This window comes from Onychomys torridus, chromosome 10 (genome assembly GCF_903995425.1).
Source record: "Onychomys torridus chromosome 10, mOncTor1.1, whole genome shotgun sequence".
NCBI classification, from domain to species: Eukaryota; Metazoa; Chordata; class Mammalia; order Rodentia; family Cricetidae; genus Onychomys; species Onychomys torridus.
This window is the reverse complement of record NC_050452.1, coordinates 36,768,359-36,786,593: the sequence shown is the minus strand read 5'-3', so window position 1 is coordinate 36,786,593 and position 18,235 is coordinate 36,768,359. Positions and strand designations below refer to the sequence as shown.

The window sequence follows — 18,235 nt, the reverse complement described above, 5'->3', positions numbered from 1 at the left end:
AATAGAAAGTGCAACTCACAGAACAGGCACTCGGGTCTTTCCCCACCGGACCATAAGCTTTATCTTTATGGTGTTTGCTACTTTTCACGTAATTTTGAAATCTTTTTCAATATACACAACATAAATAAAAATGGTCATGAAAAGGATGTCCTGCCCCCCGAGCCATGAGGACGTCATAAAACATAGAAATGCCAAGTCTTTTTCCTGTCACTCTGTAGGTTTTGGAACAAAGGCTGAATATATATAGGAAAGTAATGGCAACAGATGGATAAACAGATTCTTGAGATTTGCCTTAAGCTAAACCCCAGGAAGACAAAACCAGAGTACAAAGAATAACCTTTCTCAGCAACGTATCACCCATTCCTTTCTGGTCTCAAGCCACCTATTTGAGTTGCCATCACATCTGAAGTACTAGAACAATTGTACTGAACTTCCGCCCCCTGCCCCCTCTCCCCTCCATTGTAGCTAATGCCAAAGGATTGGTTTTTCAAAAATACCATTTCCCTTATGCATTTTTCACCTTTGACATTTTGAAATGTTCCTTTAATTGTCTATAGTCTGAATTCCCAAGGTTGGCATTCAGAACTTCCCATAATCTAGCTAGCCTGGTAAGCTAAGTTTGATAAATTCATGTGGGGTAGTGACTGCAAGATGTGGCCCAGGTCAGGGGTATGTATGTGTATATCATACCAAATAAGTTTTTCATCTGCCCCTAATCCAAGATCAATGCCAATCCGTCCCCTCTGTGGTCTGAATCTTGCACATTCAAGTCTCATCTCAATTACTAATGGTCCGAACCCCTCTTTCTTGAGTTAGCCAGTATTTTGTCTTTGCTTTCACAATACTTTCAGTAAATATTGAATGAACATATTCAGTACCCTTCAATTGGACAGAGTGTCAACTGCCATCACACATCGTTAGTGCTCTGCTTTGTGTATTTCAAACAAAAAGCAAAAAGAGAGTGAGTATCTCCCCCACCCATGTTTCATAGTTTCCATGTTCTGGAGTCTGTCACTGGGTTGTGCTTTTCGCATGAATGAATGCACAGAATGAAGGACATTCTCACTATAACTTTAAAACCTCCATTTCATACGAGGTCAATTCTCCCATATCTCAGAGGTATCTAAATTCAGGTACATAAACTGCAAAGGTGCCCTACCTACAGCAAGGAGTAATTTATAGTATACCCCTTATGCAACAGCAGAAACTGAATTCATTTTCCTAGTCAGAGAGATATTTGTTTCAACACTAAAGCTGCAATCATTATGCACACAATTGGATGCCAAGCTAACGTAATATTAGCAAAAAAAATACATCAATCATAAATATGCACATTCTTTTGTAACAGAGAAGAAAATAATGGGGTTGAAAAGCATACCTTTTTTACAGTGAAAGATTTCTATAATCTGGCTCTTTTCAAGGTAAAGAGATTGATAAATGAATAGATTTGCATTCAAAACAGGATTAGGATAATTTTATTACTAATGGGCAGTGGTAGCACACACCTTTAATCCTAGCACTTGGGAGGTAGAGGCAGGCGAATCTCTGTAAGTTCAAGGCCAGCCTGGCTATTACATAGAAAAACTCAGTTTCAAAAAATAAAAAAGTATTAATGTTAAGAAACATTATTTATATTACATACAAATGTCTATGCATGGGGCAAAACGAAACAAAATGAAACAAAAAACAAAAACAAGACCCCCTAAAAGAAAACAATGAGAACTCCAGAGGAAAGTACAGGTAATTAAGTAGAATGTAAGTCTTTAACTAGCCTTATTCAAGTTGAAGTATGAGGAAGCAGTTAGAAACAATTGGGGACATGCAAACATCAGAGTGAGGCAGAGACGGTAATAGGAAAAACGGAAGCAGAGAAAAGATGAAGATTAATTCTTCCATAAGGAACTGGAAAAAGAGAATGAACTAGTGAGGCTCTTCAGGTAATGAGACACAGGAAGGACCTCAGGGTCCTTAGGCAGTTTCTAACTGCTCCGTCTCCAGTTGATTGGGCCATGTGGGGAGTTCAGATCTGTGCCCTTGAGGCTCCTCCCTTGTTCCCCAGCTCTGTAGCCAGCCTCCACCCTTTCATCTCATGGCTCTTTCCTTAGTGAGTGAACACCCTTTCCTGGGCCACCGGGGAGAAGCCTTCTGTAAGGCATATGAGACTATGTAAATGGGGACTGCACAGCTTTCTGACTCCAGAGAGGTCACATAAACAGGTCTCCATGGCCCGGTCTCCAGCTTTATTTAGAAATCCGTGTTTGTGTAAAGTAGAAGCGCACTAATAAAATCATTAAGAAACTGACAGCAAAGTTCACAAAATTTTATTGTAAACACATTAGAAGTTTATCTTTGTGTGGCATAGCTTGTAACCTTTGCCCCTCTTATGTCTTAAAAGATCACAGTGACCAACACTCCAGGGCTTCTCTTCATCAAGTGTAACACAGTAATTCTACCCCCTTAAAAACCACTCATCAAAAGTAGGTAGAATTCCTACCTTTAGTCATTAGAACTATCACACAAACTTTATTTTGCTTCTGTTACAATGCAAAAAGATTGCCAGTCAAGCATATTTTAAATATGCTTGTATGCTTTGCTGTGTATATTCCCCTGTCCACTGGGCAGTCTCTAAGGAATCTTATGTTTATTTCTTCTGTCTCTTTGAGCTGATATCCATGTCTAAAACATTGTCCTTACTTAAACAAATGTTTGTGTTCCTCTTAGGTCTCCTTCCCCAAGGCTGCGGCAGCCAAGTCCTCTCAGTGTGGTGTGTTCCAACAGAAGAAGTGAACAGATGAGCAGGAGCCCACCCCCTGGCGGCCAGCTTGAACAGTGTGGCTTCACTGTGCACCAGGACTTGATCTCGCTTGGTGGCTCAGCAGGGCTGGCAGGTCAGTGCCCCCAGGGGGCTACCTGCAGTGCCTTCTAGAATGCCACACCCAGTCACCAGCAGCTTTGCAAAACATCAGGTGTTCTCTTGCGTCAAAGTGCTCAATGGAGATGTATCAAAACACAAGTGTTTCTCAAGGAAATGCAAAAATACACTTTTTTTTTATGAATTATATTTAGTAAAGACTACTACTTTGTAATATAGTGTTCTGTGGTTTTAGTAAAAATATTTATTTAAAGAAATTCTCAAAACAAATTGAAAAATAACACATAACAAATGTACAATTTAAAAATACACTGAGCATGAAAATGAGAACTCCAAACATGATTTTTTGAGAATTTTTTAGTTATTAAACACTCCTTGAACATATCCAGAGGCATACATCACTCTCTTCCTTTACATCTACAACTTGCACTTAGTGTCAAGTCTCAAGTCGATTCTTACCTCAGCCTGAGTTCACAATCTCTAAGGTATTCAGTTTTTTCCACTTGACAGAACTGTGACAGTATTGAACAAACTGTTTTCTAGATTGATTTTCTTATCTACACATGACCATGACTGTATACAAGTGTCCTTCTGTGTGGCTAGGCCCATGACACCTCCCTGCTGTCTACAGCTATGCATTCTGGGTACCTGATCCCATGTATCTTAGTAATACAAGAAAATTCCTTTCAAATCAAGCATAAAATACACTAAGAATCCACTGGTTAGAATGAGACGGTGAGATGAGGAGCAGAGATCAAAGTTTTATACCTAGCTAAAGTTACCTGCATCACCTCCTGCATCAGCGCCCTTTGTCCTAGTGTGTACTAGTTCCTAGGTGCAGTATGCTTCCAAGGGGGGATGCTGGTATGGGACACTGGAGGAAATACATCGGGGCAGCAGGCCCTACCGAGGCCTAGCCTCCCCATTTTCCCTGAGCCTCCCCAGGGCTTAAGGAACAATATACTGGCCTCTCTGCAGCTCATTCAGGTACTCCCATGTGGCACGCAGGCCAGGTAGATCTGTATATTGAATGCCAACTTGGAATTGGCTCAAGATAGTTTAAAATCTGACAGTGATTGGTCATATTTTGCTAACAGATTAGTATTTTGAGTAGCACACATGTTTGATTTTTACCTATTAGGCAAATTAGAATTAGGCTTTTTCCATCTTTTGAGAGTTTTAAATAATTGAAAATTCAGTGTAGAATATAAAAGGCAGAAACACACTTGGAATCAGTTTCCCCTAGTTTAGAATTGTACTTGAATTCCAACCCAGGATCCATCCTTTACTATGTGGTTGGTATGGGGCAGGTTCCTTAGCTTCTCTGGCTCTCAGTTTCCTGATGCGTGAAGGTGGATTGAAGCACTTCCTGAGAGGTGCAGAGAGAATGAGAGATTAAATACACAGTGTCCAGGACGGTGCTGGGGAGGAGAGGTCAGCTGACCACAGCTACTGTTACCACATACAAGTGAGCACTGGGTGGGGTTGGGTTTTCATGGCTACACACTGCAGATACTTATATGTATCATTAGTTCAAGTAAACATTCCAAGACAGAGTATTTTCTTTAGTGCAAAACTAAGGAAACATAGTTTCTTACAAGCTCATAGATGAAAAGTTCTTTAATGACTTGTTTGTGAAAATGTGGCTTCGGGTTAATGCATTAAAAATCTGTGCCTTCCCCTTAAAAGCCAAAAGACAGAGCACAGACAGTGATGCTGTGCTCTCCAAACATCTCGAGTGGATCTGTCCCCACTGGAAATAACCAGAGGCTTACTTACGGAACTCTTCAGCCCTTTGTCCTTTAGACAAGAGATAGTAGAATGTTAAAAACACTTCAAGATTACTTTTCATTTTATTAATTTCTCATAATTATTTTAGAGAACTGTCATTTTAGTATCAGTGCAATGTAATAAAGCATATCAGAATTTAGGCACTCAAAAGTCTCTTTTAAGTGTGGAGAGTACATAATTGATACAGTGGTGCTCCCCAGTTAAAATACTTACAAGTTACTGCAAACTGTCAAAACATGGTTCACATGCATTCTTTTTTTGTTTGTTTGTTTTTTGTTTTTTGTTTTTCGAGACAGGGTTTCTCTGTGTAGCTTTGCGCCTTTCCTGGATCTTGCTCGTTAGACCAGGCTGGCCTCGAACTCACAAAGATCCACCTGCCTCTGCCTCCCGAGTGCTGGGATTAAAGGCGTGTGCCACCACTGCCTGGCCACATGCATTCTTAAAAAGAAAAAGTCAAGTGGAGAGTGGAACACATTGACCTCTGGGGACAGAGCTCCTAATGAGTGTTTCCACAAGGGTTGTCTGCCACCTGGCAGCCCATGTTGTGGCCTGTTACTTGTACTTTGAAGAGCGTGCCATCTGCACACATGCAGAGCTTGTATCGTACCCAGTCACCGCTCCCCGACTGGTCCCCGCTGGAGGAACTGGGCAGACGCGTTGGGCTGACCATCACAGTTCCATTGAGGATGATGCTGTTTTCCTGTGAGGACAGTAATATGGACGTAGAAGAAAGTTATTACACCAGACAAAACTTATCAAATATTAAGAGGAAAAGATGGCAACCAGAGTAAAGTCCTGATCTACTGTGGCCACAGCAAAACCAACCACACACAGGGTCAAAAGGCGACTGTTCATGTTAGTCAGCCCATACTGTGGGTCAACAAACCTGCCACAGAGCTTGTAAACACTCGTCAGAACCACATCCCTCTCACAGTAGGACCCGTGGGGACAGACTTGGACAATTTTTAGTTACTGACTAATGTTGACATTGGGGGAGGTGTATTTTTCTCATATAGGAAACTAATTTTAATTAGTAGAAATTCAATTAAAGACTAAAACTATATAGTTTATTAGACCAGGCTTTCAAAGAAACTGAAGGTTTCTTCTTTAAACTCAGAGCTACAGAGTCATCTTCATACTGCAAGCTCTTAGGACCCTTTGTGTGTGTGTTTGTGTGAGCATGGAGGTCAGAGGTTGAACATGTGTGTCTTTGTAAATGGCTCTCTACCATACTTTATGTGGTGAGGTCTCTATCTCCCTGAAACCGGAGCTCAGCCAGTGGGCTCGGCTGTCTGACCCATTTGCCTCTGCGCCCTCAATCCTAGGAGTCTAGGCACATATAGGATATATATTCCCATCTTATTTGTGTGCTAGGGGTTCTGAACTCAGGTCCACATGCTTGTTTGGAAACACTTCACCAGCTGAGCCATCTCAACCTCCCAAGACCCTTCCTTTTTAGGGACCAGTCTACTTCTCTCTGCCCCTGCTCCCCTAGGTGCTGGGGCATGACCGTAGACAAATGGGTAACTGGCTCGTTCTTGTAGAGTGCCATCCAGCTGTAGGCATGGAAGTCATCACTTTAAGGAGGGCTCAAAGTGATGGGAGCTGGTGGTCAAGGGGCAGAGATGGCTAGTGCTATGCAGAGACTGAAGAGTGGCTTTTGTCTCCAACGCTTGGAAAAGAACCACTTCACATTTCTAATTTTATTTTATTTATTTTGGAATATATGCATTGATTTTTACCGGGCAAACATCCAATTGTTCAGAATACAGTGCTCAACGTTATTCCGAAATAAAGTTTGGAGTATTAAGGGACCTACTTCAAGTTTCGTGTCCATGCTGCCATCTTGTGGTCATTTAATTTTACTTTCTTGAAACTATAACAGTGTTCAATACACTGTAACACAGGGTTACTAAAGTTAACAGTGTTTGTCTATTTAAAGATAGTCAGGAAGGTCATTTTGAATGCTCTTAATATAAGAAGTGGTAGATATCTGAGATGATGTGCATGTTAAGTACTCAAATTTGATCACGTGCACATGTATAAAAACATACAATGTACCCCATAAATATGTAGATTACATGCCAATTAAAAATAAAAGTGAAAGCTAAAATTTAAAAGGTAGTTTGATAAAATTATTGCTAATGATTAACTTATAAACTCTAAATCTAACTACTGATACCACCTGACTTACAAAGCCAAGAAACTAGCATGCATGAATACTTCAGACCATTTTAAGATTCGTCACATGGACAAGACAGAGTGGTGTGAGGATTTCCTGGTGGACATAATGAAAGATTTGGTAACTTAGGCATGTTCTGCATACAAAGGGCTCGGACCTCCCTCCTCTGACCTTGAGTGTCAACTACAGCCTGGAGCCGTGATGGCTCATCATTCCTCAGAGAGCTCCCTACCACAGCACCAGGGAAACTCCTCAGGGTGGCCATGATACCTCTGGCAGGAGTTATATATAGTCCATGGTCACCTCTATCATCCTGAGATGGGATTGGGCACTTTATGGGGAAAACCTTCCAAGTGAAGTGCCTACTTTTCTTCTTAAAGTTTATTATTTCTAAGAATTATAAACCTGGATTTCTCTTGAAAGGGAAGAATGATTTCTAAGTCCTCAGATTTAAGGCCATTTTTGTCCCATGATGCTTGGTGACACAAATTTCCCTAGCCCCATGTAAGCAGCGTGGTACCCAGAGGCACTTGGGATAGCTCCGTTCTGGGCTAAACTACGAGCTAGTGAGAAGGGTGTAGACTATGGTTCCTCTGTATGACATAGGAGGCTGGCTAAAACCCAGGTAAAACCCGTGAGGCCAAAGCAAATGTCACAGTGAGGACGGGCTCTCCTCACAGCTTCAGTGAGGACAGGCCCTCCCTCACAGCTGACAGGCGCCAGATAAAAACATGTGTTCCCATTCACTGTTCTCTTCACGGCCTTGAGCACAAAACTTGGGAATGGACAGGAATAACCTTCAATTAGACAACAACAGGCACTTTAGGGGACACAGGTTTTGATCTAGAATTCTCTATCGGAAGATCTGTTTGGGTTTTATTTTTCTGCCTTTTAAAATAATATAAAAATACAAACAAGCAGAAGTAAAAATGAAATCACCTGTTATTCTATCACTCTTAGCTAATATTGTTAACATTTTGCTCTATCTTTCCAGGTTTTATAAACATGCACATGTTCTGAGACAAATGAGACATTCTACAAATTATTTTATAACTTTCTTTCATTTCACAGTCCATTTGGAACATCTTGGCACGACGAAAATAATTTTCAGTAATTATATCTTATTCTATATGTAATTACATACGATACAAAATAATTATCTTCAATTCACACACAAAACAATACTCACAGCCTTCAGCTCCACATTGCCCCCCATGTGGAACTCGATGGTTTTGCCCATGATGAACACGCCTTCGTTGCCACGCACAATCGCACGCCCATCAACTTTGATATTTAAATCGCTGGTAGCATTGCTGGTAATCTAAAAAGGAAACACATGCTGAAGAGAGTTCATTGGTGAAGGGAGAATTCTCATGGAGAAGTCAAAGTTGCAATATGGGCTGTGAAGGGCGGTTTTATAATTGTGGGAACTACCATAAAGAGAGGACTTCCTGCAGGCTAAGGACAGGGTTAGAAGCAGCCCCTGGACGGTCTGGGGGCCATGTTTTCAGGCAGCCTAAACCCTCCCCCAGAGAGTAGCTGTGGCCAATTCCCCCTAGTGATGTTGAAAGAACAAACCACACCCTTTCAGTGGATGCTTTCTGAACATTCAGACTTTTTACTCCACTTGGCAGATGAAACTCGTGAGTCTCGTAGTCCGTGCTGAATAAGATGTTCTGTGTCCTTGGGTCAAAAAACTGCATTCCAATGTCACTGGTAATAGATGTTTTGTTCTTTTCTACACTCAGCTTGGTTGTCCCTTGCTGAAAAACAATCTTCAGAAAAAATGCTTTATTTGAGTATGTTTTCGAAGAATGCGCAAATGTTTCAATGTTCATGAAGACTATTATTTTTAAGAACACTACAAAACAGTAAGGTTTAAGAACTAAAATGGCAGAAGGAGACAGACTTCAAATTCTCTTAACTGCACCTGCCCATGAGACTGGGTAACGTACAACTTTAAAATGAAGAACAAAATGAAAAATGGTGACTCCTTGGCTGATATATGGACACCCAGGTCATAGGGAACATGGCTGGGCCAAGATGGCCAGTGTAGAGGTGAGTAACCTCCTTGAGGTTCATGCAGTTAAAAGTCTGTGTTTAAGCAGCCACTGAGCAGCATTTCTCTTCCTGATTCCACGAATCTGGACTTTCTGACCTGGGAAGGTGCTTTTACAAAGGCTTTGTCACTGAAACAGCCAACACTGACCTATAAACTTGTACACTAATTACTCCAGTAAGTGCTTCCATTGGGGAAAAAGTCTAGAACACTGAATACCTAACTCTAGTGAGTTTATAAAGCTAACTGTTACTGACCATTGGGTATTTATGAATGTGGATACATTTGTGTGTATAATACATATTTTCAACAAGAAGATAGTATTTTTCAGCATTAACTGTAGGTTTTCATGAGAACTGTGGTCCATGCCTCTCTATCATCCACACACTTCCTTTAAAGTGGGAACGTACTGGCTGGTTGTTGCCGGTGATGACCAGGTTCTCATTCCTTCTTCCTCCCACGGTGCTCTTGTAGAGTGGGTGGATGACACCCATGTCAGACACTTGCTTGAATCTCAGCAGACCACTTTCATGAAACTCCATGCTGTCACAGCCGTTTGGCCCGATGCGGATCACAGCCCAGATGACAAGTGTAATCTGAAAGAGAGACGTCTTCACTGTCACTAGTCATACACCAGACACACCTGGAAGCAAACAGAAGTGAGAATGTCCAAATGTGTGAGGCCCCCTGACGTGTTTAGTTAGTGAGATGAACACACTGGCTGATGGGCTGCTTAGAGAATGCTTTATTTTTATTGACATCCTAAACACACAGCAGCCAAGAGCCGGACATGCTAGGTCTATAATAAATGGCCTTGCTGCTTCTTCCTGTTCTCACTTCATCTTGTTCCCTAAGGACAGCTGAGCACGTTCAGCAATGTTAGCTACTCCATATGGAGTTGATCTCCCTACTTGTAAATAATGTATACTGAATTTCTTCCTCCTCCGATTCCTTTCACTTATTTCCTATTTTAGCAGGTAAGAGGTTGAGCTCTCTGTTACAGCTTTTCTCCTCCAACTCCAGACAGATTAGGTTAAGTCTGTGCTCAGTGTTTGTGACCATGTAAGCATTATTTACCATCGTACCAAACACTATCCTGTAACTCTTTTTAATATGTGTGTCTTCATAGTTCAATAGTTTTCACTTGGAAACTGAACTAAATCTCAGACACTCCTGTATTTCTGCCAATCTCTCAGTAAAATCAATATTCTGCAGTTCAAGCTGCTCCAACAATGTCGGTTCTATTTTTCGCTTCCAGTTTATTTTCCTGGACCTGGTCTTTTTGCTCTATCCGGGACTGGCCAGTCTCTAGCCACCCATGTGATGGAGCTGTGAACTTTCTGCTTAGGCTTTCTCCTATGTGAGATGCCCAGCTTCCTGTATCCCCAGATTGGAAACGCTTGCTTTATTGCTTTCTTTTGGTAGCCCAGGGGCTTCCATAGAAGTAAAAATGTTTGGCGCATGTGTATGGTAAGACATAGTCTGTAGAATCCTTCACGTTGTGGGACTATGCTTCTGAGACCTGACCTCTGATCTCTGAAGGCCATGGCCTTATCCTTGCTGTTTCCGACAGGTCCAGGGCCAGTTTGCTTTTGTATTCATCCTACACAACACATTTTTCTCCTCTCTAGAATTTTTTTAATCTTTTTATTTCCAGTTTTCTTAAATTTTACAGTGATAGTGTGATCTGTCTGTCTGTCTCTCCTTCTGCTGCCCTCTCTTTTAAAATATATCACACTGAACCCAGAATGGTTTCAATTTTCCTAGAGAATTTTCTTTTCTCTTTTCTTCCCTCCCTTATTCCTTTCTTTCTTTTTCTTCCTTCCTTAGGCTCTCCTGGAACTCACTCTGTAGACCAGGTTGGCCTCAAACTCAGAGATCCACTGCCTCTGTCTCCCGAGTGCTGGGATTCAAGGTGAGCACCATGTCACTAGGCTTTAGAGAATATGTTTAGTTCATTTGATTTGATTCCTTTCCTTTGATGCTTTCTCTGTCCTCACTTTCTGAATCTCCTTGATTAGAAAGCTCCAGATTGACCCTTCAATTCTGCAGAACTCTGTGGAAGACCTTTAATCTTTCCAATACCTGACCACCCACCATGGATGTGTACTTACTTTAAAAAAAAAAAACTTGTTTATTTTTCTTTTATGTGTGTGGGTGTTCTGCCTGCATGTACTGTCTGTGACCACATGTATACAGTGCCCTCAGAGGCTAGAGAAGGCATCACATCTTCTGGAACTGTACTGTTGTAAGCTACCATGTGGGTGCTAGAAACCAATCCCTCCCCCACACCTCTGCAGGAGCAGCCAGTGCTCTTAACCGCTGAGCCATCTCTCTGGCCCGTATGTGAGTATCTATGAGTTCATTATTTAATTGTACCATTTGAAATGCCGTGGTATTTTTGTTTCATGGATGGAATATTGTCTTTCTCAGAAGAAGCTGATTTTAATTTTCAGGGAGTTCTTTTTGTTGTTATTTCCTGAGACAGAATCTCATGCAGTCCTGGCTAGCCTGTAATGCACTATGTGGTCAAGGCTGGCCTTGAACTCTGGATCCTCCTGCCTCCACTTCCCAAGCATTGGGTTTACAGGTATGCACACCATGGCTTTGTGGGGTTTGTTTTCTGCCATTCTGTGCATTTTCTCTATCTCCCTGAGTTTCTGCTTCACCCATGCTGGGTATTTTGTCTCTATCAGTTTTCAACGATCACAGTTTCCGTCACAAGTCCACTGACCCCTGGCCCAGTGCTTAGACATCAGCACAGCTGTAAAAAGTCTCCTCAGGCCCTCCTACAGGCATTCACCAGCACCGTGAGCTCCTAAGGGGCTCTGGGGTGGACCTCGGGACCTCCAGGCTTCCCAGCGGGGAGTGCTCTTCTTTACCGGCCCTGTCAGCTGTCACTGTCATGTAGCACTCTTTCTCTGGATGCTTTAACTCTCCAGAGAGGGGTCCTCCATCTCTAGGCTGCTTCCAGGTAGCTGGAGGTAGAGGATGAAAGTAAAGGGGTGTGGGAAGTGATCCTCTGCACTCAGGGTTAGGCTGCCCTCTTTTCAGCATGGAAGTTCCCTTGTGCAGTGGTCCAGGGTGTCTGGACACACAAAGCTTAGTTGTGGTCAGACAGAATTGGTTAGCTTCTGGCTGGGAAGTGAGGCCCAGGAATTTCACTAGGCTCAGACTTCACACAATTCATCTGTTTCAATTCCTGTCTTGGTCCTGAGTAGTAAGGCCCTTGTCCTTCCAACTCTGGGTTCTGCAAGGCACTTTACCAATACAGGTTGTATTCTTCTGCGACAGACAGACAGACAGAGACATCAGACAGACAGACAGACAGACACACACACAGGCCTGTCTTTCTCTTCTGGTAAGTCACCTGCCATTTTCCCTCCTCTTTTGTCTTCATAAATTATGCCTTTAATATTTTGGCCACTTTTCACTCCCTTCCAATACATTGATGTTCCTGATACTGTTACTTTGGAGTGAGCTTTTTAGAGAAGAGGACAGAAATATCTTAATTTTGCCGTCCTTGCCAGAAGTCCCCAATAAAGCAAATGTATAAGGCACAATAAATGCAGACTGCATGCCCTCAGTGAAGCTATTTATGGTACCTTCTTTAAAGCGTGTGCCAGCTCTTCCCTGAGTGAGGGATTAGACATGAATGTTTGAGAAGTACATATATGGAGTACAAAAGGATGCTCGGGAGCATATGAAGGGAGGAAAATCAACGGCTCACTTTGAACAGATGGTTCCATTCACTGATGGTGCCACAAGCTCCAACGCTAACCACCAGAGCTACACCCTCATATTAAAAAGCCCCTTCCTCAAAACAGTAACTACCCTGGGAAGGCACAGGCCAGGGCTCAGCACCTCAGTGAGAGTGGGAAGGGCAGGGGCCATGGCTCAGCACCTCAGGGACAATGGCCAACAGAGCCTTCAGATCTTGACCCTGGAGACTAGGCTACAAGACAGAGACCTTCAGTGCCATCAAAGTGCTTATGTTTTAAAATCAACATATAGGAAACAGTGAATGAAATTGTATGTTTTTAGGAGAGAAAAAGGCAATAAAGTCACAGTGATATTCTCTTCCACTGAGTTTACACAACCACTATTAAAGACAACTCCTCTAAAGGGCTAATCCATCAATATTTTTTCTAGATGAGATTACTATATGGATACTATCTTACTAGTTTTTTTTTTTCAATTTTATTCACTTATCTTTGTGGGACTGGAGAGAGAAGACTACTAGGTTTTTTTAATGTTAAAGCACTAACTAAAGACCAACAGGAGATAAAACACCTACAGAAAAGCAGAAGACAAGAGCATCCCAAAACACAGTACACAAGCAAAATCCGTGATCTCTCTGGAAAAGGCAGAAAATTCCCCAGTAACTGAAGGGACCATACTCTGCCCCCCAGACTCACGAGCAGGTTGATGACAGCCAGGATAAACAGGAGGACAATCACACAGATGGCCAGGTTGCCCTTTCTCCCTCTTAGGCCAGTCTTATGGAGACGATCTTCATCGATAGGAATATACCCGGCTTTAAAGTTACTGTTATGCTCTTTGTTAACGTTCCTTCGCTCCACAGCCTTCTCCCGCATGGACTTCTTCACTGGCCCATTGGAACTTTGCTAAAAATGAAACAGAACACAACAGCTACACTCTCTTCTGATGCATTTTTACATTCAAATTCAGTTAAGTGTTGCTGATAAACGTCCCATGAATACACCGAAAGTCAGGTTGAACTGCAGACTTTGAGGCCACTGTCAAACAGTACATCTTCTCTCTGCCTTTAGTCATCTGTCAATGTGGGCACAGCTCATTTCTGTGCAGAGCTGGCACACACAATATTGCAGTGGGTGATCTTATTTTTACTAATGACTTATTGAATTCTTATATATTTTTCATCTGCATGAAAAGAACTTGGAATGGTTGATATAGATTGCTACTTATAACTCAACCAATTAATGCTTACATTATTCTAGATCAGCAATTTTCAAAGTGTTCAGGGGCAGTTGTGTGAGTATAAAAGTTAGGGGGTACCAACTGAACTCTCTTCAAGGTCTGAAATGCCAGACACATTTTAAAAATAGTAATATTTGTTTTTCTACTCTCACTATTTTGAATGAATAATGGTGTTTCCAGAGGACATGTGACCATTTATGATAACATGATTGCTCTAAGAATTAATGAAATGTTTGTTGGGTGTTCCTATGCTTTCACAATTTCTAAGTTTTAATTTCTAATATGGTAAATACCAACAGATATGTAAGAGTGTAAACAGAATCTAGGATCAGAAAACTTGAGACCTTCTTAGCTTGACCACACCTAAGTGACATTAAGCATTCGTGTGTAACAAACACAGAAGGACCAGCAGAAATGGGCACTGCCCAATTTCCACATTTTTAAGAGTGCTGAGACCATTCATTTATTGTAGAAGGCACTTACTAAGATCTGTATGCTGAAACACTATCATGATACATAGGAACATACGCTAGGAGGGCATGATCCTTATCTGCATGTGTTACAGACCTGCATTGTGTGTTATATGATACACACACTCTGTATGTCTGGGTGCCAAAATCAGTAGTACAGGCAATACATGCTTCAGAGTTCAAATGGGGGAGTTGGGACACTCTGGAGTTGTTAGGAAAACAGGGGGAGCGATGGCCAGATCTGGAACACTGGGAGAAGGAAGGTGGGAAGTAGAGAAGGATGTAGACTCTGGTTTCTGGGGGTCACTGGAGCTGTCTGAGCACAAACGGCACGTGCTTCAGCTAAATGTTAATGAACACTTGACAGGTAAGCAGGCTCACTCAGATGATGTAGGAGTGGAGGTTTGAGGTAAGGGGGGGAATGAACTCAGGTGGGAGAGAAAAAGGAAGGGAAAATAAAGCGAGAGGCGTGGTAAACATTAAACACCACAGTATGAAAGATGAACTTCCTCCTGGGTGTGGTGGGAACTACTGAGGCTCTGCTGCTGCTGGTGGGCTCCTTTTCCTACTTAGTCTCCTTCCTCCACCCCTCCTTCCTCTTCCTTTTCCTAATCTGCCTCCTCTTCTCCTCCTTCCTCTTCCTACTCCTAATCTCCCTTCTCCTCCAACCTTCCTTCTCTTCTGTATTTCTTTATTCTTTTGGGGTGTGTGTGTGTGTGTGTGTGTGTAAGCACATGCATCATAGTGTATGTGGTATATGTGCGGAGATCAGAGGACAGCTGTTGGGAAATGGTTCTCTCATTTCACCGAATGGGTTCTCAGGACTGAACTCAGGAGCTTAAGTCGTCAGCCTTGGTGGCTAGGACCTTTATCTACCAAGCCATCTTGCCAGCCCCTACTGAAGACATTCACATGGCAGCAAAATCAGGCCCCAGATGAGAAGGGCTGGAATAGAAGAGCTGGAGAAGACGGTGTCACCACATTTCCTTGGCTTTGGAGATGAAGCTGGGGGAGAACTGCCAGACACTGTGACCATGACACAGAGGCGTCTATGATGACTTCCAAACAGAATAGGTTACTTAAGTTGTGGGTCCCCGAGAACAAAAGCAAGTCTTTCTGTTCAAATACAAAGTTGAGGACAGCAGATTATTATTCAGGCAGTCCTGCTCTGGTTAGGGTAGCCAAGTGAACAGATGACTGTAGCCTTTGAATGGTCGGAACAGACCCTCGGGGCATCAAGATGCATGCACAGCACAGCAGACTCTCTACCTCAGAGGCTGATTTAGTTAGGGGGTAAACTAGGGAACCAAGGAACGGCTTCAGTCCCAACAGTTCACGTTGTCTCCTTTCAGCCTCACTTGTTCTTGACATTTTGTTGGGAATCTGCACTTTGCTTGTAGTTACAGCTGACGGTTGGATTTTGTTTGGCCATTTGACTTTTAGGCACTCAAAGGCAGATTTCATGTCCTCCAGGAACACATACCTAACAGGTCTCTAAAATGTTAGTCACCTAAGATAAAAACTCCCAAAGCCAGTTGAATATTGGCAACTTCACCCCCCCTCCCCAATGATGAAGAATTGTACTTTTTAAAGGTAAACTATCTTACTGGTTATTTTAAAAGGGAAACAAGAGTAAAGAAGTGACTACAAAAATTATTTTTATTATATTGTCACTCGGGCAACTACATGCACGGGCATGTATTCACACATCAAACACACATGTGCATGCTGAAAGCACAGCCTTTTAAAACTCTTCTAGGCTTACCACGAAGACCGGGAAATATTTGCTAATGCATTCCTTAAAAGTAATCTTAAACCCATTGGACACGGGTCAGTTTTTAGATTGGTGACCGGATCTCCGAGAAACCAAACTGGGAGGGGAAAAACGTCTGCACATCGGGTATGGCAGAAACAAGACCTGGCCACGATCCACACCAGGCAACAGCTGACCACGACTTGGCTGGTGTCGGGCAGCCTCCCGGCCCCAGCGGACGCTATTTTTATCCGCATGGTGGCTGGCTGCGGAGGAGAGGAACGTCCAGGCGCGGGCTGCGCAGGCCGGTGACCCGGGTCACTCCCGCCGACCGACAGCTGCCCTCACCGGCCTGGAGCGGCTGTCCAGGTTCCCGCCCGGCCTTCGCCAGCATCGCGGCTGCGGACAGCTCCCGCCGCCCCGCCCTGCCGCCCCGCCCCGCCTCGCCTCGCCGCCCCAGCCCGGCCCTCGCGCCCTCGTCCCCGCCCTCCGTGGGGACGACCCGGACATCCCGCTCCCCAAGCCCTCTCTCGGCCTCTGCAGGCTCACTGACCTGCTCAGTGGCCGCCGCCGCCGCCGCCGCTGCCGCCATCTTGGCCCGCTGCAGCCCGCGCTTGCGCTCTGGCACGGGGGTGGGTGGGGCTCACATCCTCGCCGGCCCCGCCCCCGCCACGCCCCCGCCACGCCCCTGCAAGAAATCCAGAGTGGGCAGGAGTCTGGTTGGCGCAGATCCACCGAGGCCGGTCGTTCGCCACCAGAGAGCGGCTGGCTGCGGGTTGGATGGGCGTGGCAGGGATCGTGCGCGCTCCGGGGCGTCCTCAAATTCCTAGGAAAGGACGCCCTCAAAGTCCAAAACATGCCTCTCCCTTCCACACGCTTCAAGTCGTACCCTCCCGAGCTGTGAGGGTTTGAGAGCTCTGGAGAGACATGCAATCGAGAGTACTCGCGGGCGAGGCTTGGGAGCAGACCAAGTGGACAGAAGCTAGGCAATTAAATCAAACCAGTCCTCCAGGAAGACTGTGGTCAAGTTTGGCACTCTTTCTTTGAGGCATTAGAAGCAGGTTGTCTGTCCATACAATGATGTGCGGACTCTATCAGGTTCTTAGAAACCTAACTATGGACACACACTGAGCGCCAGGAAGACATTCGGAGGTGCAGGGAACAGGTGCACATTGGTTGCTCTCTGGTTAACAATCTCTTTTGTCGAATGGAAAACTGCAGTAGAGTGAGTAGCATGCAACGAATAGCTTCTAGAAAGTACCATGGACCCTCTCTGGGGATGCTTGACTCTGCTTCCTTTCCCCAGGAGCTGGGTCATCTTGCTTTTGTAACCAGTCACTTTGCTGCCCCACCTACTTCTGATGGCTGTGAAGTTTAAATAGACACTCTCACATGACGAATGTCTTCTAACCTTTTTTCTTTCTCATGTCTGATGTGGGGTAAGAGCTGAACTTGTGTGGTCATTTACCGGCTCATGTCTTCTTCCCCACGTACTGAAACCACCTGGCTCGATCTCCATAACATACCTACATTATAGGCAGGAAGTCTATAAATACAGCCCTCTGGGATTCAGCAATGTCTGTGTTTGGCTCTTGTCCTTTTTATCAACGTTGACAACACAGCCTTTCACTGGTTCTGGGATCCTGTGCGTCTTTTCTGTGCTCACAAAGTCTTTCCCTTTTTCTCGACAGACATACTCCTTTATGTCCCCCAAGAACCCATCAAATGTCACATTCTTTTTGGAGCCTTTTGGGGCTCAAGTCAGTAGTATGAGGCACTCTGTTTTTAATCTTGTGTGGGGTTTCAGTTTGCAGTGTTGAAGGCCTATGTCTCAATCACACACAATAATGAAACTTACTAAATGTCGTCTAGAGCTGCCCGACATTCCGAGTCAGATAAGAAGCTCTATCTTAGTAGGTCGGTGGTGGCACATGCCTTTAATCCTAGCACTTAGGAGGCTGAGCCAGGCGGATCTCTGTGAGTTCGAGGCCAGCCTGGTCTACAGACCAAGATCCAGGACAGGAACCAAAATTACACAGAGAAACCCTGTCTCGCAAAACCAAAACCAAAGCCAACCAAACAAAAAAGCTCCATCTTGCTTTTCCTAACCTGTCTCCATGCAGGTGCTTTGATAATGGATTTTTCC

At 43.8% G+C, this 18,235-nt stretch overlaps 1 protein-coding gene across 1 annotated transcript; it reads right to left on the bottom strand.

Moving 5' to 3' along the window:
- Window positions 1-5,070: 5,070 nt before the first annotated feature.
- Window positions 5,071-16,722, bottom strand: Sgcb (sarcoglycan beta). The gene is made up of 6 exons (XM_036200964.1): window positions 16,643-16,722; window positions 13,323-13,532; window positions 9,315-9,500; window positions 8,429-8,620; window positions 8,035-8,166; window positions 5,071-5,363 (listed from the first exon to the last, which is right to left on the bottom strand). Exons 1-6 carry the CDS (start codon window positions 16,679-16,681, stop codon window positions 5,160-5,162), a joined length of 963 nt encoding a protein of 320 aa, XP_036056857.1. The 5' UTR covers window positions 16,682-16,722; the 3' UTR covers window positions 5,071-5,159.
- Window positions 16,723-18,235: the final 1,513 nt, after the last annotated feature.